General features: G+C 39.0%; 3 protein-coding genes and 1 non-coding gene across 5 annotated transcripts; 1 reads left to right on the top strand and 3 right to left on the bottom strand.

The window, feature by feature from the left end:
• Positions 1-1136: 1136 nt before the first annotated feature.
• rragcb (Ras-related GTP binding Cb) lies at positions 1137-5575 on the bottom strand. Its single transcript, XM_063898483.1, has 7 exons — positions 5028-5575; positions 4345-4548; positions 4060-4259; positions 3260-3374; positions 3040-3182; positions 2799-2947; positions 1137-2052 (listed from the first exon to the last, which is right to left on the bottom strand). Exons 1-7 carry the CDS (start codon positions 5208-5210, stop codon positions 1913-1915), a joined length of 1134 nt encoding a protein of 377 aa, XP_063754553.1. The 5' UTR covers positions 5211-5575; the 3' UTR covers positions 1137-1912.
• On the top strand, positions 5475-11279 carry ppt1 (palmitoyl-protein thioesterase 1 (ceroid-lipofuscinosis, neuronal 1, infantile)). Of its 2 annotated transcripts, none has more exons than XM_063898487.1 (10): positions 5475-5615; positions 6286-6407; positions 6922-7031; positions 7856-7983; positions 8201-8271; positions 9063-9165; positions 9285-9375; positions 9785-9883; positions 9962-10033; positions 10816-11279. In XM_063898487.1, exons 2-10 carry the CDS (start codon positions 6293-6295, stop codon positions 10936-10938), a joined length of 912 nt encoding a protein of 303 aa, XP_063754557.1. In that variant the 5' UTR covers positions 5475-5615; positions 6286-6292; the 3' UTR covers positions 10939-11279. The 2 variants fall into 2 exon arrangements, with proteins under 2 accessions (XP_063754557.1, XP_063754556.1); XM_063898486.1 differs by lacking the exon at positions 5475-5615 and adding an exon at positions 5670-6059.
• Positions 11277-23450, bottom strand: cap1 (CAP, adenylate cyclase-associated protein 1 (yeast)). The gene is made up of 12 exons (XM_063898482.1): positions 23289-23450; positions 18585-18689; positions 17933-18033; positions 17653-17730; positions 16844-16987; positions 16051-16136; positions 15347-15452; positions 14377-14730; positions 13838-13961; positions 13254-13336; positions 12945-13088; positions 11277-12489 (listed from the first exon to the last, which is right to left on the bottom strand). The coding sequence occupies exons 2-12, from the start codon at positions 18685-18687 to the stop codon at positions 12406-12408; spliced, it is 1407 nt and encodes a 468-aa protein (XP_063754552.1). The 5' UTR covers positions 18688-18689; positions 23289-23450; the 3' UTR covers positions 11277-12405.
• Positions 17215-17345, bottom strand: LOC134875584 (small nucleolar RNA SNORA35). Its single transcript, XR_010167248.1, has one exon. It is a non-coding gene; the product is annotated as a small nucleolar RNA SNORA35 (small nucleolar RNA).
• Positions 23451-23929: the final 479 nt, after the last annotated feature.

Consider the following 23929-nt stretch of genomic DNA (forward strand, 5'->3'; position numbering starts at 1 on the left):
ACTTTCTGTATTGTTTTTCACCCTCAAGTCTAACGTTTCTTTCCTGGCTTATGAAATCTGTTGCGGTCAGGAGCAAACTGCAGGGTCCTGGAAAAAAGAAAAATCAAGATATCATTTTCCCTCTCATTGACCTTTATTTTCCACAGTGGTGAGCAGGAGGTCTGGGGACGATTAGAGGCTTCAGCTGGGGCTCCAATCTGCCACTACCCATTAACTCAGGATTCACTGCATGTGTATATGATGGAGGCTTTAAACACATGTGTGTGGCATTTCTATTTGCAGATGCTGATGTTGGGCTGTTAGAGTTCATGGTTGAGGATTTGTAGCAAATATTTATGTATTTGAACTTTTGCTCGAGCAGTGGAGTGAAATCTTGTACAGCTTTCTGAAAGGTCAAATATTTACATTTGGAAATGCTGCCACCTGTTGTTTAAATCTGCTAGTTACAACAGTCACAATCTGTGAAATCTTCAAAATGATGAAAGTTATTTAAAAGAAATGATAATTATGTCATGATATGACTATTTGCTTTACTACCTTGCTCAGTATGTCTAATTTTCAATGGTGTTGTTACATAAGTTTTAATAGCTTTTTAATTAATTGTATTTTTTTAATCTTTATGTACCTTTCAATAAACTTTTATATCGTACGGTTATTGGGTCATTTAGAATATCCTGTTGATAAACACTGTTCCAAATGGTTCTACACAAACAAAATGTATTATTATTATTATTATTAAGATAAGTTCACATTTTAGTGATGAAGAAACCCCATGTGATGGATTTATATGTATATCTTTTGGTATCATTCTTTTCATTTGGATTGTTTATGTTATAATTATTTTATTTGTTAAATCTGTACAGTCTGTATAATCCCGAGACAACACCTAACACTTTTCTTTATTGTGAAATAGTTTTCCATAATGCTGTCTTTGTGTTAAATACTTAAGAAATAATTGTAGAATAGTGAAGAATAGAAAATATGTCAAACAATAATAAAAAGTAGCAGTCATATTCATGTCTAAGTATGTAATACATTGTTATGTTTTCTCAAAATGATGATATATTATCTCTTGATTATAATAACTTTATTCATTTAAGTTATTATAATAACAAAAGTTAATCTCAAAGACACAGTTAAGTTTGACTCATCAAATATGAAACATATTTTATTAAAGAATTATGTACAGTAATAAAAAAACAATCTCTGAAAATATTATTCAACGCTTGCATCGAAAAGAAAACTGTGGAGTAAATTTGTTCAAAAGCTTCAGCACAAGCTTAAGAAAACAAGTGGCCAGCAGGGGTGGAGGGTTTGTGCCAGTGAAAAGTATCATCCTTTATTTCCAGACTCCATTAGGACCAACACGCTGTTGAATCAAAGCAAGGCTCTAATGGTGAAACTGGCACAGTGCTAAGGGGATCCTGAGCAGAGAACATGAGTCATTATCAACAGAAAACACAGCAGCACAAACACTGTGCTGACTTTTGTTCATACAAGGGATTAAATCCCTTCACAGCACCCTATAATTCAAAGCCAAATAAAGCAGGAACATGACAGAAGATTGGACTGTAAAGTTTTGTTGGAGGAAATGCGTTTGAGAGCTTGTCAAAGGAGTTTTTCCCTCATATTGACAATGAGCACTTAAGGAGTTTTTTTATGAGTATACAGAAGTAACTGGCCATTAGGTAAACATAGCTGACATCTTGATACCGAAACATGTGCAGAAAGTAGAAAAGTGTGTATTTTTTTGGCATAAAACACGTATATTTCTAATAGCATATATTTCTTTGATCATATTTAGTCTATTTTCCTTATTCAGCTGACTCACAGTCTGTTGCACACAATAAGGCAACACGTGTTTTTCAGGAGTAATGTGTGCTTTCACATAATTTATCTATCATTTTGTGTATTAAACGGCACTTCCGTTGAGCGCGCCGGCGTACTTCGTCAGGTTGTTACCGGACGAGTGGGCGTCTTGAGGCGCGTTGCCGACTTCAAACACCTCGTGGATGGCTTTTCGGAAACAGTGAAAGTTGTACTCGATCAGACCTGCCAAGAGGACACATACGTCATATAAAGCTGAATTGAATTTTATAAGACATTTTACAACCATAGCGTTGAAAAACTGTGTTAAACACTCTCTGAAAAAGACATATAAGCTTTGTCTCCCACACTTAAAAAAGGAAAAACAATAATAATAGGAAAATGGTTTGAGTTTGTGATATTGAAATTAATATGCTTTCCTGTTGTAATTGGTGCAAATTTGAGATATTTAAACTGTAGTTTAACCTACAAAAATGCCTTATATTTTCTACATGTAGTACTTATCATCTTTAGCTGTACAAAATTGTATTGTAGTAATAAGTATAGTCTTTTGAAAGTACTTCAAATCTCAACTTTAGCACGTACTTGAGTAAATCGATTTACACACCAGTAAAAGTTAAACTGAATTGCAGGTAAACAAGAATATACCAGTGCTGCCAACAATATTTGTGTTCTAAATCTCACAGCCTACAGTCAGTCTTCCTTTTTAAAGCAAAATATTCATCACTCACTCAAAAACACCTGGCCAATTTAAAGAAGTTGACTATTTTGGGTGTGAAAAACGCTGCTTTAATGTGTGCAGAGTCAGTTTAGAATTGATTTAAAAACAGCCGAATAAAACCTCGTTTTAACTTCAGACACCGGTGAGCTGGCAGCTTCACACCTCATTCCCTCACTCAGGACATCCTGTATAAGCAAACCGCTGTCGACAGATGCCAACCTAACTGTTTATAACAGCTAAAACCACTCACCTTTCCTTTCGAAGCTCTCCTCCCTGAGGATGCAGACGAGAGCCAGGAACTTTGTGACCTCTTTCAAATAAAGCACGGTGGTGTTGTTCAGCCTGATGATAGCCAAAGACTCCTTGTCGTAGGCGCAGCCGCTGCCATCCTGCATCAGCCTGCCAACAACGGGGAAGAAAGGCACCTTTAAACTTTAAGTCGAAAGGAAACAATCTGTGCCAACACTTAAAACCAATATAAATCTCCTCACCCGTAAATGCAGGAGACATCAATGACAACATCGATCATATCGCAGCAGAGTTCGTACGACTGCATGTCCACGGGCGAGCTGTCAGTGGCGATGTAAATCTTGCTTACAACGTCAAACAGGAAGGCTTTCTCGATCCCAGAATGCTGTAAACATGAAGGATGTAAATAAGAGACGGTAGAAACATTTGTTCTGTTACTCAGTGCATTAAAAGTGAACATACGGATATGAAAATGTTCAAAAGGTTCTCCAGTGTTGGTAACTGAGGAAGGAGCTTCTGGACGACTTTACTGAAGGCCTCGAATATGGAGTGGTCGTAGATGCTGGTTAAGTATAGGCTGAGGAGGGAAACAAGAGAGAGGTTAACCAAACAAGGATCGGCTCTCACACTATAACACTAAAGATCTCTGCTCACTGTGAGGACCTAAGAACAAACTAATCAAATGGCTCCACAGATAGAAAAGAAAAGAAACACTTGTCTGACATTACCAACAAGTGTCCCACAAGGGTCAAATAAATGCATTAGATTTACAATATAAAGCTGTGATTTGGACTAATTTTAAGCTTTTACTGAGGTGTTTCAAATGAGGTTTAAAGAAATTAGACTGTGGCAAGCAGGAAGCAACCTGTTTTTGACTGCAGTGAGTATGTTGTTTTGTCTGAAGAATGAATGCTGTCAATTATGAATTGTAGCAAGATATTTTACATGTTGTGAATTTTAGAAAGGATCTTATCTATCTTTTTTTCAACATAAACTTATGATGCTTTACAGTGAACAGTTTGCAAAAGGAGACACATGCATAACTGAGAAGTCACTTGATAACTGTCTTTGGGTTCGTCAAGATGAGCAACATTTTTCACATTACACACATTTTTTAAACATGATTGTAAGTAAAAAGTGAAACTTTAAGCACTTAAATTCAGATAGTGCCAAATATTGTAAAGAATGAACAAGAAATAATAATTTTCTAGAAGTTATCGCTGTTTTCTAGAAGTGATCTGAAGCAAAATCTTGCAGCTCACCTGAGGTGGAGCTTCTCCAGGCTAGCATCTGCCAGCTCATCATTGGCCCTCTGATGAATGTCCCTTTGTGTTTCTATCTTGTGGTCATCTGACAGACCGTCAACTTTATGGATGAACACCTCGAAGTTGATGTCTGGATTGACCTTGTAGGCTCTGGATACGGTAAGATGCAACCGCTCGAGAGCCTCGACGTAGTCATCCTGACAAAAACGAAAAAGAGACGTGTTAATTCATGTCACAAAGGAAGCCTTTAGAAACCTACAAAGTCCTCTTCTGTCATCCCACCTGAGCATCAATGACAAATATCAAAGCGCCCGTTCCCTTGAAGATCATCTCACTGTCAAAAGTGGGGTCCAAGAAGTCCACCTGGCCAGGAAAGTCCCAGATCTGGAAGTTGACAAAAGAGCTACTAGAGATGTCGTCCTTGTAGATTTTGTTGGTGCTCTCGAGGAATAGCGTCTCATTAGGTGACATCTTGTGGAAAACAACCTGGTCAGAGGAGAAGAGGATTCATGGTTAATGTGTTTATTGATTAACATCCTAAATTCTTTTAAGCCTACATGTTTCTGATTTAATTTATTGCCCTTGATATTAAGTTAATATGATTGGTTTTGAACTACATGCTACTTCTGTTTACTCTGTACACAAACACCCTTTCCTTGTCTGTCCATCCTGGGTCCTACAGTTGCTGTTCCCCAAGTTTCTGACTTTTTACTTTCTTGTGGGATTTATTGAATGACGTACATTATTTCTGGCCAGGGGGCTCTAATAAACTGGAAGCTTGTTCAACCTACCAAAATGCATCATACATTTGTATCCTATGTCTGGTATTTGAAATCCTAATTTGTAGTATTTGCCTGCTATAGCTGTCAAATAGTTGTTTTGGAAGTTTAAGACAGTTGGCATACTGACTTACTGTTGCACTTTCTACATTAATGACATTTGTGTTTAATGTGCCATAAAAGTACCTTCTGAATAGATGACTTTCCACTGCGTCTCAGTCCCATCAGCAGAATCCTGGGTTTGTCAGCTGATGTGGAGCAGCTCTCCTCCAGATCCTGCTCCTCCACCCCGTACCCAAAACTTTTGGGAAACGACCCCACAACATCATAACTGCCCGCTAACGTGGGGTCATCGTACTGAATAGACATCCTGTCCTCTACAACCGTGTCTACTCTATCTTCCTATAGTTGTACTGTCCCTAGTTTAAGTTTTAGCTAACCGGCTAATAAATCCGGACAGGAATGTTGTTGATTTTCAAGAAGAACTAGCATGGCCAGCTAATTAGCTAGCAGCTGTCAGCGCGATGTTTTTATAAAAACGCCAAGTCAGGCGGACACGTAATCACACGGGGTTTGAAATAAAAGTTACCAATAGGTTAAATAACCATATTATCGGTAGAAATGTGCGTAACGAAAGGTTACAAAACAGGCAGTATTAGTAAAAAGAGAAAGGCTAGTCACAAGTTAAACATGTTAGACGCCCCTTGAATCTGATTGACTCTTCTCCCTAAACATAGTCATGTGACACACAGAAGCAGGAAGAGCACACCAGCGGTGAGTAATGTTTTTTAGACATTTAGGGTGTTTTAAAACCTTATATTAGGCTCTTAACATTACAGCTCCATGCTTTAAACGTTATGTTAATTTTGATCATTCAGCATATTTAAATTCTGCTATTGAATTTTTAAAATTGTAATCATTTATTGGTTTATTTGATGTTGACGTCTTTGATTAGTAAGTTAGCTTGTCCAAGCTAACTGGCCCCATAAGTAATTTGAACTGTCTTTATGTTTTAGAAGTACGTTACAAGGTCTTATTCCCTGTCTTAGCGGTGTGGGTTTTGCTGATAGATCTGAAACAGTCCATGTGCAGTTATAATGAAGTGAAAGTAAACGCTCCTGTCAGCTTAGTTTCGGACTGTCACCTGACTGCTACAGACCATTTCAGCAGCACCAGCTCCATGATTAGTCATCCTAAATTGGGAGTAACTCTTCAAAAGTGAGTAATGCAGGAATCATTTTAGGTTTACCTTAATATGTAAAAACAAGGAAGTATTTCTAAGTGTTCAATAATAATGAAACATTGATCATAAGCCATTATTGTCTGTTGTCTTGTGGTGTTATGTTTTGATAAAGAAGTACAACATTAGGAAAGGGGACATATTTATGGCATATTGAACAACATCAAATGCACACTTAAACTTATTATGTGATTATTTTTAAAGTTCCAGAATGACAGCATCCCTCCTGTGTTTCCTCCTGGTGGCTCCGGTGCTGCTCGTTGCCGGAATCCCAGTTTATAAATCGGACAATGGAACCGTACCACTGGTGATTTGGCATGGAATGGGTGAGTGATGGTGCTGCTGCCCATTCTTACACTGAAATAGTACACAATTACATTAAGGAGGTGTCTAATCAACCTTCCTGTGGTATAATTTGAGTTCTTTATTTACCCCTTCAACATCCAGTTTCCCCCTTTTATTTCCTTTAATGTAGAATTAAGTTAAACTTCTTATATAAGTCAACAGCTTGTTCCAGTTTTTTATTGAAGCTTCAAGATGTTTAGTTTTGATTTAAGTGTGTCCTCTGTGTTACAATCTTAAGGCTATTCAAGGAATAAAACCCCTTTATCTTGCTTTGTAGACAATCAGTTTATTGAGCCTCGGACTTACAGTATTTCACAACCAAAAGGGAAATGAATACTGCAGGGGAGTACTGTGACAAGTGAAAGCAAAGAAAACCAAACCACAACTTCTCATACACTTTTAAATTCAAACTAACAGATGATATTTTTGTAAAGTGAGTCAATGTGAGCTAAATAGCTCAAAGGATAATAAAGGAAACGTTTCTGTGCCCATCAGGTGACAGCTGTTGTAACCCGCTCAGCATGGGTTCCATAAAGAAGATGATCGAGGAGGAAATCTCTGGCATCTACGTGCTCTCACTGATGATTGGGAAGAATGTCGTTGAGGTACTTGAACACAGGAAAAGTTTTTTTAAATTAGCATATTCCTTGTCCAGAACCAAACCTCTTATAAAGGAACATTTAATATAAAATTAAATGTCATGTTGAATCTCTCTCCATTATGTCAATTCGTTGGAGCTAATTTTCCATGTTAAATAATATAGTATTGCATTTTTGTTATGTTTCTCTAGCTAAACAATAGATTCCTTAATAGTTTTCTAACTCCAAACTTGTAAATTCAAAATGTCTTATATCTCCCTGAAATATATTACATTTCTGTAAAGGTCCACAAATACATTTTCTAATAAAATAAAAAAGTGTCCTTTATTTCTCTTGTATAAACAAATATATGTGAACATAGAATACTAATAAAAGAAATTCTTCTACTACTACTACTACTACTGCTAATAATAATAATAATTACAAGGTGCTTTAAGAATTACAACGCTTTTCATTGTAGGTGCAAGTATATATGATAAAAGAACATTTCAAATACAATCATACAGAAGAATGCAATAAATACGTGATTAACCATCACGTGTGGATCGAACACTCATGGTGTGAATACATCCACATGATGTGTGAGGATTCCCACCCTGAGATATTTGCACTGCCAGTGGCACAGGTTACATCAGAAAAATAGCTCTTTTACAACTTCACAGTGTCATTTTCTGGCTTTAATATTCATAGAAAACCCCACATGACTCTGCTTTGATCTGTTGAAACACCGTGAAGTAATCTCTCCGCTTTCCTCCTCTGGGACGGTGCTCGTTCTCTTCTTCTTAATCTGCCTGTCATGCTTTCAACTTTTCCTATTCCTCCTCCTGCAGGACACAGAAAATGGATTTTTCCTGAATGTGAATGAGCAGGTGTCCATGGCGTGCAGTCAGCTGGCCCAGGACCCTCAGCTGAAGGGAGGATACAACGCCATGGGCTTCTCCCAGGGGGCGCAGTTTCTGTACGTAACTGCTGTTGTGCACTCTTGATGGTTTTTACGTGAATGTGGTAGGATTGTTGCTAATTCTCAGTTTGTGTGTGTAGCTTCCTTCTTGTCTGCAGTCGGAATGATTAAAATAAATATATTTTTAAAAGCAACATCATAGAGAATAGTTTTTGTTGTTTATGTGAGAATCAGGTAGCTTGGTTTTGATTCTTCCTGGTTCCTCTTTTCGTAGGAGAGCCGTGGCTCAGCGCTGTCCCTCTCCACCAATGAAAACCCTGATCTCTGTCGGTGGCCAGCACCAAGGTAACATCATTCAGTCATTAAAAAAAAACAAACACTAGCTCACTTCCCTTGGAAGAGCTGGCGCTACAAACCATTTGTATTTATTTTTGTGTATACTGATCAAACAGTCAGTGAATGAATAGTTATCTATATAACATTTTAGAGTCACTTTGACGTGATTATAAAATCCCTAAAATATTGCTCTTGTACTTTGTAATATTACCAAATCTCTATTATACTTGCAAATCAACAATACATAGGTGGACTTAGTAGTATCGTCTCTGTTTTCAAAGTCAGATACATTTTCTTCTCCTGTCAAAGAGCTTCGTTGTTGTTTCAAAACTATAAAATGGCACCAGTGAGTCACACTGGATTACATGTCCCTTCATTACCATGATCGTGGTCACTGTTGTTTATTTTTCATCCTGCAAACATTGTCCTGCTGCTGTAAATAGTCACCACCTGTATACATTGAAACTATTTTCTTGTACGTGAGTTACATTTGCAAAAAAAAGAAAATCTTCAAATAACATTCAAATAAAAAAATGTGGTCAAGTGGTTTAGCAGTGATTGTTTTAACCCAATAATGCTTAAGTTCATTGTTGATATTGAAAACAGCAGTTCTCAACCCAAAGGTCACTTTATTTGCTTTACTAAGCTTTTGATTAAAGCACATGATTTTACCTAATGTAGTTTAGTAGTTTTTAGTAGCACTGGAAGGACTTATCCATGTTGAAAACCAATGTTTTATTTTTAGATCCTCCAGTGTTAATACCATCTGTTCAAAAATGCTGCGTGTTTACGCCCTTCAGGAGTGTACGGGCTGCCTAGGTGTCCCGGAGAGAGCTCCTATATCTGTGACATGATACGCAAAGCTCTGAACAGCGGAGCTTACACTGACTTGGTTCAGAAACAGTGAGTGCCCCATCCCTCTCTGAATGATTGTCTAGCTCTCACTGATGAGTTTAGCAGCCTTGATATTGTGCTGCTGTCTGTAAACACCATCACTGACCGGATGTGTTTGTGGTTATCAGCCTGGTGCAGGCCCAGTACTGGCATGACCCGCTGAATGACGACCTGTACAAGAAGCACAGCCTCTTCCTGGCCGACATCAATCAGGAGAGGGTCAGTATCAAAGATTTATAGAGATAACTTCAATTTGTAGCTGTAGCACTTCAGCCAGACTGAAGTCTGAGGAACAAATGCAAATTCAACATTCATGCAAAACACAATGAGTTCAGACAGTGTGAGAGCAGCATGGAAGCTAATGTGGGAAAATACAAAAGTTTAGTTATAGTTTAAAATAACTAGTTTGAGAAAATAGGAGGAACTACAGGTCCTGTTACTGGCAGAATCGGACAGACTTTATTGATGTATTAAGACTGAGATGTTGTAAAAGCACCAGAACAAGCAAGAAGACTATTTAGTTGAAGCTGCTGTTGCTGATTAACAAATGTAATGTTGTTGGATTAAACTGTCCATAATCATCTTTCTCAGTATGTTTTGTAATGTCACACTTCCTTCTCCTCTGAAGGCTGTCAATGAGACGTATAAGAAGAATCTCCAGCTGCTGGAGAAGTTCGTCATGGTCAAGTTCCTGCAAGACACCATGGTGGACCCCGTCGATTCAGAGGTAACCAACACACACTCCATATGTCTGTCACACTAAATATAAAACAGCAGCATCACTAAACCTTGTGATATGCTGTAGTGGTTCGGCTTCCTGAAAACTGGACAGAGCAAAGAGACTGAAACTCTTCAGGAGAGCCTTCTCTACACGGAGGTGAGTGTATTAAATACAGTCGATGGTTCCATTATTGTTTAGCGTATAAATCTGAAGCATGATACTTGTTCCCTTCTCTTCTGTCTTTTATTATTGATATTTGAACTAGATTAAACTAAGTACAGTTTTTGTGTCATGGAAAGCAGCTTGTAAAAACGGTTGTTAACCCTAAACTTAGAAATGTAATACTTAACCGCCAGACATTTGAAATAGTCTTGGATTTAGATAAATTGGTCTTTTAACCTTTTCAAAACTATTCTCATATTTCTGGTTATTGACTAAAAATGATTTTGCGTAGTCAGTTGTACATTTCATCCCAACTCTTCTTGCACAGTTAAAAACGTGTTGAAGTTACAGAGCTATAGGCTGAGGTCGAAAGAAGTCAAAAAACATTTAGTCTTCTCTTTTCTGAACTACCTTTACTCGATTAAGATGAACATTGTCCTAAGGTCAAGGAAAGATGGGAAGGATAGGTTCATAAAGACTTAAAGAGTCCTAGGGCATTTAGGATTTTGGCAGTTATAATGTTTTCTTGTTTTGCATGTCTTTGCAGTAAGCATTATTTCCTTTCTTTTTTATCGACTAGATATGTAATAAAAGATTCCTTAGCATGTAGAGGATTCAAATAGCTCCTATCACAGCTTCCACTAAGATACTTCCAGGTTATTTACCTTAACTAGGAATCTTTCTTGAGAAAAAAATAAACTGCAGCCATGGTGCCCTACAACGAGGACTGCCTTTAGTCGAGTCCCTGAAGGTGAATCATGTTTGTCCTCATGCAGGATCGTCTGGGCCTGGCCGCCATGGACAAAGCTGGAAAGCTGGATTTTCTTGCGACCAAGGGAGACCACCTGCAGTTCTCCAGAGAGTGGTTCAATGCAAACCTGCTGCCTTATTTACAGTAAAAACACTTCCAGTCAGTTATCTGAGTTAATACATTATCAGACTTCAACAACTATTCTGTTATAAGAGCAATATAATGCAAGCTAAGAGTAACAGCTTACTGACTCTGACGGATTCAGAACTCCCATAATCCATTCCTTTTGCACTGATTATTTGTCGCATTTGTTATGTTAACTTCAGGAAATGTTTTGTGATTGCATTATTTCCACTGTGAGCTTTTATGATGATCATGTTTTGATTCCTAGATGTTGTGTTTTTTATGAGTTGTAGGAGCCTAATGTACATCATCTAACAGCCTCTGTACAGACGATGTGTTTAATCCAATAAAAACAAAAGCACATTATTTATTGCAACATTTTTTTAATGATACCTCCAGTACTAATGAGCAGAATTTAGATTTTTGGACCCAAAAAAGAAAGAGGTAAAACAAAGAGACAATATAAAAGAAAATTCAGCAAAGAGCTTCAAGAGCTGAACATTTAACCAAAAAGCACGGACGTGAGCGAGTGGAGAGACGTCGATGTTCGGCTTATATTATAAGACTTTTTGATCATTATCAATACATTTCAGCAGATATTTCAAATCTAGAAACTGAGGTGAAGCGTTTAACAACTACGATGTCTTTTTATCTCTTTGCTCTTTATCACAAACTTTTTCTTACAAGCCTCCTTTATATGGAATGTTTTTTTTTTCTTATAACAGGAATGTCCTATGTGGGTTAAGGGAAAGCACATGGAATGATAATTTTCCTGCTATTTTACTTGTTACAACATCACCTAGATGAGTTTCATGATGACGAGTCTCACCTTGTTAATACTCCTATTTGTGCTCTGAGAGTGCCGACTTTATTTTTACATTAGCCACTATGAATGTTATTAGTATTATAGTCAACATCAGCGGAGGTGATATGGATGCCATTATCCTCTTAGTTTGACAAGTGCTTCACCGGTGAATTGCATATAATGGAACAGAATCAAGTTTAAAAAGAAACAGCAGCCCCCTGAAGAGTAGCCTGAAGCATCCTGCTAGTGGAGCCTGATTGCTTTTGTTGCAGAGTGATTCATATCTGTGTTCCCATGTTGGCTATTCTACATGTTAAATTTAGCTTAGCATTATCCAGATAGATACAAAATATCATACAGAGTGTCGCAGCTATTGGCAAAACTCATGAATGTTTTTGAAAGGTGCTCCAATTTAAACAACAAGCCGCTCCCTGCTGATTGGCAAGAGGATTTTGCTCCAGATAAAAGTGAGCATTCCTCTCATTGGCTGTTGGAAGGGACAGCTTAAGCTGTGATTGGCTGATAATGGAAAGAAGGGAGGGAGATATAACACACACAACAAGGTCCAAATCTCAGTCTACAGTGTGAGAGTTAGCTGGTGGGGTGGTCGATCAGTCAGGAAGGCATTTGCAGAAAAAGGGGGTGGGGATGGTGCCGTGAAGGGGTCGTATCGCATGCTGCCCCCCTCTACCCGGCGATCTCTGTTGATGTGGTAACGAGCTTCTTGCCGTCCCAGACGGTCTTGAACTGCTCAGGAACAGGGAGCTCCGTCTAGTGAAGAGAGAAAAGTCATGATGAAGTATACATTTTTAAAAAGCTGTTTTTTATACCCATGCAGAAATAATGAGGCAGGCAAGATTTCTTACTTGTCTGTTTCCTTTGTTTGGCACTTTGTGACAGTTTTAAATAGTGTTTAAGGCTCATTTCCTATAACATCTGGACATTGAGTTTGGAAACAATGTTTTTCAATCAGGAGGAAATAATGCATAATTTTTTGGGGGACTATTTTCCGCTGCGGATGAACACATAATTACACATTCGTCATTAGTTAGTATTTATGGCCGCAGGAAGGTAGTGTATGTGGGAATAATTTGAAGTAAACGACTGTCTTATTCATGTTAATGAAGGATCATGTCTGACAGTGCAGCAGTGTTGCTCTTTGATGAGTTATTTGTCAAAAATGTAGCTCTATGCCTCTTAATTTTCATCCTAAGAAGGATACTTACAAATTCTCCATCTTTGTTGGGTACCAGGATGTTCATCTCTGAGCTCTTGGCGCTGACAATCTCACAGGCCAGAGAGTCCTGGCTCAGGTAGACATGGCAACCGTCCGTCTTGTTGATGGAGATAGTGGGGATCTTACCCATGACCTGGATGGGTAAAAAAAAGGCAACAAAACAAATTAACTGCTGATGAGGCCATGTTGTCCTCAGTATCTGATGGGAAACACAGTTGTTTGCACTGCACTTCTGTCACTAACTGAGCAGTGTGAAACAAGAATTAAACCCTAATTTGTTATAACACTTTAAACACACCTGGACCTTGACGTCCCTGCAGTTGATGATCTCTACGATTCCCACCACATCATCGAACACCAGGCCCAGCTTCTTACAGTTGTCTGATGGAGACAAATAGAAATATTTAGAAGAGAAGATCCAAGAATATATATTTATATGTGTGGTAAATAAGTACAACCCCGTCTACCCATCTTCCCAGTGGCCTTTTTCAATGTTTTACTGCCTTCCCTCCAGACATTAAAGACATGTTTGTTATATTTAAAAGAAAATACCATCTGGACAATATTAGACTTAAGGGTTGCTTTTCCTCCTAACCCTTAACACCTTGTATAAATCAAAGTTTATTTATATAGCTTAATATAGGACATTTATCTCTTATGAAAGGATGGTGGACTATTTTAGTGTAAGTGGAGTATAACCATAATGGATGTTGTCTTTGGAGGACAAGCTGTATTCTACAAGTTGACACCTACATTTGTCAGCATTTTGGTAAATAACCACAAGTGTGCAGAACAAGATTCTTAGGCAATTTCTTCTCTAGCGGATTTATTTCGGAAGGTTCTGACGAGTGAGTTTCAGTCAGAACGCAGATTTGTTCTTACCTACTGTGATGGAGTTAATTTTGCCCTTGACCTGCAGGGTGCTCTTGTTACACTTGTAAGCATAAACGACTTGTTTGAGCTCCGTGTCGCTGATCACCAGATCCTCCACTCCCTCTTGGTTCTCCTGCAGAGGGCAACAAGACAAAGAAAAAGAGAATGAACAAGAAAATAGAGCTAAAGAGTGGATCAAACAATATTAAAGGCTAGAGATGAAAAAAGTATGTATTTTATAAAAAGGAATTAAGCTCCTTCTTGTAGCGTAATAGCCTGCTACGTAAACGTCTTTACTTCATCAATCACAAATCAAATAAAGAAGCACATATAAACACACGTTAAAGTAAACACATTGTACTGCAATAAATAACATTTATATTTCAATTTATACAGATGGTGTATTTAAAAAGGGTTACTCTGGCCAATTTCTTTTTTGTGTCCTCCCTTTATAGGGGTGTAACTTATTTCAAGCTACAATTAGTTACTGAGGCTGTGATTTCTTATGTTCTCGGTATTATTTTCTGGAGAGCAAACCAACAACTTACCACTTTCCACTTCTTCCCCTCCAACTCGAGCACAGGGGGCTGTGTGCGGGTTGGGGCGGGCGCCGCAGCAGGTTTGGCTGAGGTGAAAGGTTTGGGTCCGGTACGCACTGGAGCGTTCCCCCTCAGGTTTGGGTTCTTGTGGGTCTTCTCGTTGTCGCTCACATGCTTCAGGCCACTGGTGATGTCTGCTCCCTTGTTGAGGGAGGCGAACAGAGCGTTGCGGGTGTCAGCACCACCATCGCCGCCGCCGCTGGAGCTGCTAACGTCCATGGGGGGAGGAGGAGGTCCAGGGGGAGGCGGGGGAGCACATCCTCCAGCAGGAGCACTGGGGGCAGCTGCAGAGGCAACAGGACCCTGAGGTGGAAAGGAAGTCAGAAATACTGTAAATAAAGACGTGCAATGTCACAGCATGATGATTTATGATTCAGGGGCCCTATTGTGCTTGTGTATTTTGTGCCTCTACTGTGACATGTCTCCATGCTTTAATGTTCAAAACGTTCTTTATTTTTCTCATACTGCCTGTGCTGCAGCGCCTCTTTTCACCCTCTGTCTGAAACCAGAGTCCAGTCTGCTCTGATTGGTTAGCTGGCCGGCTCTGTTGTGATTGGTCATCAACATTAAAGCATGTCACAGTAGAGGCACAAAATACAATTTCGAACCTGAAAATAAGCAACATAGGTCCCCTTTAAATGTATAGTGGTAGAAACGATCATCAATATCACAAAAAAAAAAACGTTAGGATGTTTTTAAGAGAATTATATATCTGGCAGGCTGAATTGCCGTCTCCGTTCGTCTCTTCTTGTTCAGAACATACATGTGCTTGATCATGTGCACTTGAGAACTGCTCTTAAATGGTTACTTTGGCACTTTACCGTGAGTGAGAGTAAGTCTCTTGATAGAAATGGTATTTTTATTTACTCGTCCGTTGATTCCGGAGAGGATTCTTAAGTGTTACTCTGAAGAGACTCACGCTCTTGCTCCAGGTCAGCCCGGTGGTGTGGTGCTGTTTGATGTAGTTCTGCAGCTCAGTCCAGATGGAGAGGTAGGCCTTCACCCAGTCCACATGTACCTTGTCCCTGTGAGGAAGAGACGGAAACAGTCGGGGCATTTTAGGTTTGCTTTTAATCCCCTCTCTAGCAATTTATTGAAACTCTTTGCTGCTCTCTGCTTTTTACAGGAAAATCTGAATGAGATAGAGTAACTCAAAATACAGCAGTCTATTCAGCCCAATATTAACCGCCAGTTACAGATGGCATACTATATACACTGACAATTAGAATACATCAACTCTGCAGAGGCACGTTTCTGTGCATCTGATTTGACTCTCATTAACTTCTTGTGTCTAACTTGACTGTAACTCTGCTCGTAAACACAAAAGCTTTGAAGGTCTGAATACAGGAAGTCTAGTAGCAGCATGAGTCAGCGTTTTTTATGTGGAAACGCTGACTCAGTAAGATTGAACTTAAAATAAAGAGCCTGGAGGAAGGAAAAGACGGACGACAGATGTGTTGAGCAAACGGCCCGGCTGCTTATGAAACTTCTTATGAACCTTTTGGTGATCAGATGTTTTAAACACGTATGACGTTGTTAAAGAAAGGTACAACAATTCCAAAATGAAGCACCTGACTTTCTTACATTACTTCCTGAATGAGTGTGTAGACAGCAGTCACTTACTTCTCCTTGTAGTCCTTGAGCACACGGTTGGTGTAGAACATGGCGGCATCCTGCATCTCTTTAACAAAGGGGCCTGGCTTAGGAGCCTGTGACACAAAGAGCAAGAAGGTATAGCTAATGCGCCACTGTGCAAAAAGAGCTTGAAATATGGTATATGGTAATATGCTTATTTGTTTTCTTGCCAAGAGTTAGACGAGTATAGCAGTTTAGAATTAAGTTATTGACCAGGAAAAAAAGAAATGGTACTCTCCTCTCTTCAAAATTCAAAAATAAACCTCAAAGCACCATGTGACTTGAGATTTTGGAGAATTCTCTTATTTGCTTTCTGCTGGAAGTTTGGAGAAGGTTTCTGGACAGAGCCAGGCTAGCGGTTTCCCTCAGTTTGCAGTCTTTATGCTAAGCTAACCAACTGCTGGCACTTGCCAAGTGGCAGACTCTAAACAAGAAAGCGAATACATGCATTTCCCCAAATTAAAATATTTTACTTTAAATTTCTTACTGCAGTTCAAAACGAGTAGTGCAGGTATTACATTTAGTTTACACTACAAGTTAAAAAATAAATAAATACATCCATTATGTGTTTTTGACATCCTGATGCATTAATCATGCAAACCACAAACAAAGAGTTCATCATCGGAGCTGCAACAGTGGAGCTCTGTTGCTGGTGGCTTTGTCAGCCAAAAAACTGTGGCTCAGCAGACAGTGATGATAGAATGAAAGAGTGGCTTGTTTCCGGCCCCCACACCCACACACCCACACACACACAGTTAACCACTCCCCTCCCCAGCCTCACCATGGCGACCCATCCGAGGGCAGGCACGCTCTCGCTGACGGCAGAGAGGTGGTTGAAGAGCGGCGAGGTGCGGTTCTGCTCGCGAAACGCCTGCACCTGCTGGATCATTTTGGACATGGGCTGCAGGAGAGGGGTCATAAGTGCCTGAACGGGAAAAAAAAAAAAGAAGGGACAACTTTTTAGCAAATTTAAACTTCTGGAGTTTTAGATTCAGCAGAACTTGGAGACTTTTTGCAAACGACAAAAACACTTTCTTTTTACCGTAAGTTACATGATGAACATCTTTCCACTAGAAACCATGTGTATTATGGAGCTAAAACCAGCCAAACAATGCTCAGTGATAAGAGTGAAACTGTAGCTGTAAAGTAGATATTTGTTCTCAGCCTTTGAAAGGGGGGAGCCAGTGGTCTAGCTAAACCCTTCTGCAAACCAAGGTTGATCTGGCACTGGAATGAGATTGGGAAGACAACGATAAAGGAAGTCCAGTCACTTGGCAGCACAGCCATTAACTTCATGAAAATCCAACTCTGAATTATAAATCAAAACTTAAGCTTATGGATATCTATGGCCGGGTTCTGGTTAACAGTTTGCACCAACAATATTAACCGATTTTGTATATAAAATATAATGGGACAGGAAATAAGGAGAATAACGCCATGAAAGACAAAAAGAGTGAAGAGGCTCCAGGGATGAAAGACAAAAGGCGAAAAGTAATGAATTATTCATTTTGTTGAAATGGATTAATCAATGCCGTTTAGTTAACTGAGACAATTAGGTGACCGAGCAATTAGGAAGTGTGTTTAACTCACATCAGAGGGCTTCTGGGAGGAGGAGGCCTTTAGGAGCAGTTGTTTCTGAATGGAGAACGCCTGCTTGATCATGTCTGCCTGCAAGGGAAGAGAGGACGTTTATTTTTATTAAACATCACATACTAATATTCTGCACCAGTCTCGTCAAGTTTTGCTTTAATATATAAATGTAATAAAAAGACTGATTGATTAGGTGGGTGTCTCAAGAGGGAGATGACTTGGTGTGACAGAACAGAATTTTCACATTTTGATATTATTTTGCATGTAAACTGCAGCTTACATGTTTCTGGACATCACCTCCGATCTTCTGGCTGAGGGAGAGGTATTGAGCCAAGGCGCCGCTGACAATCACATCAAAGGCCTCCACATATGCTGATACAGCTACAGAGAGAGAAAACAGGCATACAAAGGCATTAAAACATATTGTAAAAATAAAAACAGCATGAGAATAGACAGACTTTGTCTACTCTTCAAAAAGAATAGACAAAAAAATGCATACATTATTGCAGCTGCAATACAGGGATACATATCCCTAAAATGAATAAGTCGTTAATATGGGGTTACAACACACAATTTGGTATTAGATCTGTAATACATTTTGTAATTTAGAAGCATAAAACCTTCTCCTAATACACGTTTTATGAGGGAGTTATTAGACTTTTCAATGACTTGACCTGCAGTTTAAAACGATGCATCACTCCCTGCTGAAAGAGTGTACAGCTCACAGCATGAATGTTGACATCCAAACCAAATTACTTCCGTGCAGCAGCAGTCTTGTTTATCTACTTGAAGAATAATGGTGGGCAAAATTTGTTTAACTCTTGATGGCTGATAAAAGATGTAAACTCATTACAACTTAAAACCAAATAGTAAGCTCCAGATTTAGTTTGTATGAGCTGAATTTTCCCTAATAATGGCCCTTGATCATTTACCTCCACCAGCAGAAGCTCCACCGCTGCCTCCAGGGCCTGACATGGACTCCAGGCGACCCACCGCCACCTCCAGCCGCTGCACCAGACTCGCCAACTCAGCCATTCCTGCAAGGGAAGGGTTGGAAAACAAATTTAGGAAATGAAGCAGGAACTAAACTGTTTACTGGTACATGGTTACACCACGAAACATTTGCATAGTAACCACCGACTCCACATGATGTTGTTTTTTGTGTTTGTCCCAATGTGTATTATTTATTCTTCGGGTCACAGGAGTACTTTCTGTTCGAATAGTCTTCTAATTGGGGACTGAGTTACTCCTGGGACACAAGGTGCAGGCTATTACAGCAATTAAAGTCTGGCGCTTTGGTAGGAGTACAAACAGCAGTGCTCTGGATCCTGAGCACCTTTATCCTTTGGTTGATTTTATCCAAAGAGTATTGATGGGGGTAAGCCTACAGGCTGTTTGAAAGCCTGCAAACTGAGATCATGCTGTCCAAGATCAAAGTTTATATTTCGAGTTGAACGCATGCACATAGCACAGGTTTTGTGCTTCTTTCCTTCTACAAATCACGGCATTATAGTAAATGAAACATTCATGGCTCACTCTAGGGTTGCAACCAGAAATGTTCTTCGTGTTATATATATTATTAGTGTTGTGCCCAACCCTTTCAGTTTAAAAAAATGACCACTTCTGTGTCCGCCAAAAATGAACCAGGAAGCAAGACAAAAAAAAGACATTCATGATGCAATATTTGGTTTGTGTAGCAGAAATAAGAGTCACTCTGCTTTCCATCCTGAGAATAATACTGTGATTTATCATGATTCATCCAAACCATCTTGCACAGTGTGTCATAATGCTGCAAAGTCATGGTTGACACACTGCATGGAACTAAAATAGTCTTATTTTGTGCACACCAGGTTATAGTGAATAAATAGACCCACAAGTGTTAACCTCGTTAAGACGGAGAGTGAATTCCACCATTTAAGTGGTTGCATAAGGAAAAAGAAGAACAGTTGTGTCGTAAGCAGGTCAGGACTTGCTGAGTAAAGGTATGTGGATCACTTCAAGTCACTGCGGACTTCTGCAGAGTGCAGGCTTGCCCTGTATCCCAAATATGTTAACTGCAGAGCGGTTTCAAAAACCCTTTTCACTGTCAGGCCAGTAGCAAAATGTTCTAGTTAAGGAAGCACTGAAAAACCTGGCACTTACTCAGATAAACAACACAGGCGGGAATGTGTGCCAACATTGAAACCGATTATCCTATCTTACCCCTTTAAGGACATGATTAATCGACTTCAATCCAAGTCTAGTATAATCCTATACTTATACACACACAACTAATGAGAAATACTCACATTACATAAGATGTCTGTAACCTGACGCTGCCTCGGCCTGTGTGACAAGAGTGCCTCCAGTCTCAGGTACTTACACCTGGCTGACGGTGAATGGTGCCCACAGCCACTCTCATTAATAAGGCCACCCGAGATAAAACTGCTGCTGCAGTGTCACTTTCACTACACAGCGACCAGACTAAATTTTTAGATATGTAATGACTGAGAGAGCGCTTAACATTTTGGCTGTGATGCTATGGGCACACATGAAGAGACTTCCCTTAAGACAGGAGGGGATGAAGTTGTACCGGAGAATTTAATTTGGATATGTAAGAGAGTGGCTGCACAAAAGTATTCTACATTGATAGCTAGTAAGACGGTTTTATTTAGGGGAGTTCATGTGCATCTTCCTCTTTTCAGATATTTAATATTTGACCAAGGCTTTTGTAGAAAGACATACATCTATCTCTAAATGGATTATTATATCCCTTTAAATAAAATGCTCAATGTGTCAATACCAGACATTCAATGCAGTTTTGGGTACAAAAATGGTCAGATAAATTCATTAGTTTGTTTACTTAAAATAAGATGACCACTTTATTAATCCCAAACTGGGACATTTATCTTTCTCTTTAACAAATATCAAGCTTTTATTCATGGCATTTTGGTGAAGTTGTTAAAATATATATAATCTATTACATGACTCAAAGCTCCGACTGCTGTCATTAATCGTATTTTTAGAAGCAGTATAACTGTACCTTAAAGCACCTTCAGTAATATTGAGGCAGGTTAAATATTACTAAAGTTAGTAAAACGTGTCAGCCCTTAGGCTCTTGGGTGAAGTCATAGCAATATGGCAGTATGTCAGCAGCATTACTAATACACATGAGCTGATAATGTAGGAGACATTTTTAGAAAAGAGAAACTACTCTTCATGGCCAACAGAACACTACTCTTACAGCCACATTTCGAATGCATAAACTTCCTTCTTCAGCTCACTCATTCAGAGTTTAAATGATTTTCTTCACAAGGTCTGACGATCAAATTAGATCATAGTAGGACACAAACTCATACTACCCTTGACCTAAAAGTTCAATGTCACAGCAGCTTCAACAGTTTACCTGCAGATACCAGAGTCCAACTGTTACCTTTCCTGCTCTCAGCTGAGAGATGACTCACCAGACAATACAGGAAGGGAGTTGCCCCTAAAAGGTGTATGTGGGAGTCAAACATGAAACTGGATGTATAAGTTGCTATAGAAAAAAATAATTTTATATCACAGTCAATAACAAACTTGTTCTGCTGCTGCTACACAAGTTTAGACGTTTGGAATCCAGAAGTGCACTAAAGAAAAGTGACCACATACTATGTGTGAGCCAAGTCCTGACCACCAAGGGATCTAAACTGTCAGGAAAGAACTTTCCAGAGACGTGGGGGAGATATAGCAATGAGTGAAGTCAGGGAATCATGCCTTTCATAACATTTTCCTTAGATTAAAGTTCTATAAAAAGGCAAACGTGGAGCTTAACCACAACTTCAGAGGTGGAGGGAACTGAATATTAAGAATCTAAGGGAAATTATCCTTTTTATAGACAAATCTCGTAATACATGTTTCATGTTGTAGGGAAAGGTTCCTCCAATAAGAAATCCAGTCTTCATAGACCTACTTATGAGGACATATGGCACAAGTGTGTGCATAAAGCACCATCAGCATTCAGGGCGTGTGAAGTAGGTTAGGCCTGTGCGAGGGTTCTTCGGCCTGGGGGAAAGACGTTCAGACAAAGAACATTTTCTGCGTGTAGCCTTTTCTGTCCTTTTGCTATACAGCAAAAACACACATCATCTTTAAATTGTTTAAGGCCCACAAAAAAATCAAAGGTTGGGTAGTAACAGATTAAATGTAATGAGGATAACATAAATCAGTCTTTAAAATAAAATTTGAAGAGATATGTGAAAACTATGCAATTAGATTCAAATTACATTGTTAGTTGACATCCAAAATGTTCACTAAACATTATGTCTTTCAAGATAACCAATGCTATCCAGTCATTAAGAATATGATTGACATACAGTATTCATAACTCCTCTTAGTTTGCCTGTTTCATTTAAAGTTACCCAATTTCTATTGTGCTTATAGAGTTTTGGGGCTTTTTTTTTTACCCTTTATTGAGAGGGTTTAGCGTTAAAACATGCATTCCATATTTTACCACTCTACCTCTCAATATGTAATGATGATTGTAGGTAATTGACTCATAACTCTTTTCATTTTGGTTGGAAATGAATGATAGATATTACGTGTTCCTCTTGTGTTACAATAACAAAGTCCTCCATGTGGCCTTTGATAAGGAAAAAATACAAATACAAGAAAGAAACACACTTCATGTTGAAGAATGCACACAGATCACCTGTAGGCCTACTCTGGGCCTCTTTTGTTTTTGTAAGGATACCTAATTAAACAACAAATGCTGAATATTTGCATTAAAACTGCTGAGATTTTTGAAACTGATAAAAAGTCTAAACCAATGGATTGTGTCACTTATAACACAAATAAACATGTCATTTGTATTCATAATGCGACCACATTTCTGCAGTCTATCAGACGGCCAGGGATGCTAAAGCTAAAGCTAGCTAGCAGAGTCTGTGGGTGTTGCGTGGAAATGTGTCCCCGGCAAGTGTAGTCTACCTACACCTGCAAGTCAAGCTTGAATTAAATACGAGTTGAAAAACAAACATTTGACAACTTGAGTTTTAGCAGTCAACATATGTTTTCCTAAATAAACGTTATCTTGTTCTGGAGAGCAGTTTCATCAATGAGGAAGCAGGTCTGCAGGGCGTACTCAATGTGTCAAAACACCATCGGCCACAATGACAGAGCTAAAGTAACAAACCCTTTGTTTGACAAACCTATAACATACATTTAGTTAATTGTTTAGATGTGTCCCTTTTATAACCCAATTGATGTCCGTTATTTTCCCTCCCTGTTGTGGACTATAGGCTGTCTTGTTTCGGCATTTCCTGAATTTTTTCCCCCTCACACACCCCTCCCTGTGTTAGCTAATCAGTCTGCATAAAAAATAAGTTTCCACATTTTACCGAGCCATCGTGTTTTATCACAGAATTAAAAAGTTAACAATGTTAGCACATTCAGAAACTGTATGTATGTCAGGCAATGGCTAAGCGTCAGATTTTCCGGCTAAAGGCATTAGCATCCTAGGCTAGCCGGGTGTGTTAGCATCACACCGATTTCAATAAATAATTTCTCCATTATTCACTGCAGCAGTAAGAAGGGAGCGGCATGTCGCTGGTGTCTCTTTATCTTTATGTTTTACACTACAGCGAACCGCACATAAAAAACAACTGCATCCTTCCTACCTGCTAAAAGGGTCAAGCAGTGATTTGGTCCTTTATGTCACCGTTAGGAGCTTGCAGCTTGCAGCAGACTGTGCTTCTTCTTTTTCTTCCTGTGTGTCGCTGAATTTACCCAGCTGTCACCGCGCAGCGTTTCCGCCCTTGTTCGCGAAACTAATTCCTTTCCCATATAAGGAGTGTGAGAGGCAGAGGGCAGCAATATCACGAAAAAAAGACAAAACTACTGCTTTCCTTCCTCTCATGACATATCGGAAGTCTTAACAGCAGAGATAATACATCATTGCTCTTCTTCTTCTTAAAAATGCCTTTAGAAGCAATCACATAAATACTGTATATTCATCTGCAGCCAAGTAGTTTGCATTAATATTGTATGGAGCATGCTTTCTATTCTCCTGTCATGCTTCAACATGTTTGCTGGGCTGTAGGGGTGCTAAGTTGCAGTAAATAACATCCTATATGCAATACCATGTTGAAAATGTTACAGTACAAGAAGGATGCATTTGCCATGAAAATCAGATGTGCACAATAGCAAACAAATTAACTTCATTCTGAAGTCAGAGTTTTGTGACAAGTCATAATTTGCATGTTGCTTGGAGTGGAAACTAAGTTCAAAGAGCAAATAGGATGAAATTAGGAAAACTCTT

Source organism: Eleginops maclovinus, chromosome 13 (assembly GCF_036324505.1).
Source record: "Eleginops maclovinus isolate JMC-PN-2008 ecotype Puerto Natales chromosome 13, JC_Emac_rtc_rv5, whole genome shotgun sequence".
NCBI classification, from domain to species: domain Eukaryota; kingdom Metazoa; phylum Chordata; class Actinopteri; order Perciformes; family Eleginopidae; genus Eleginops; species Eleginops maclovinus.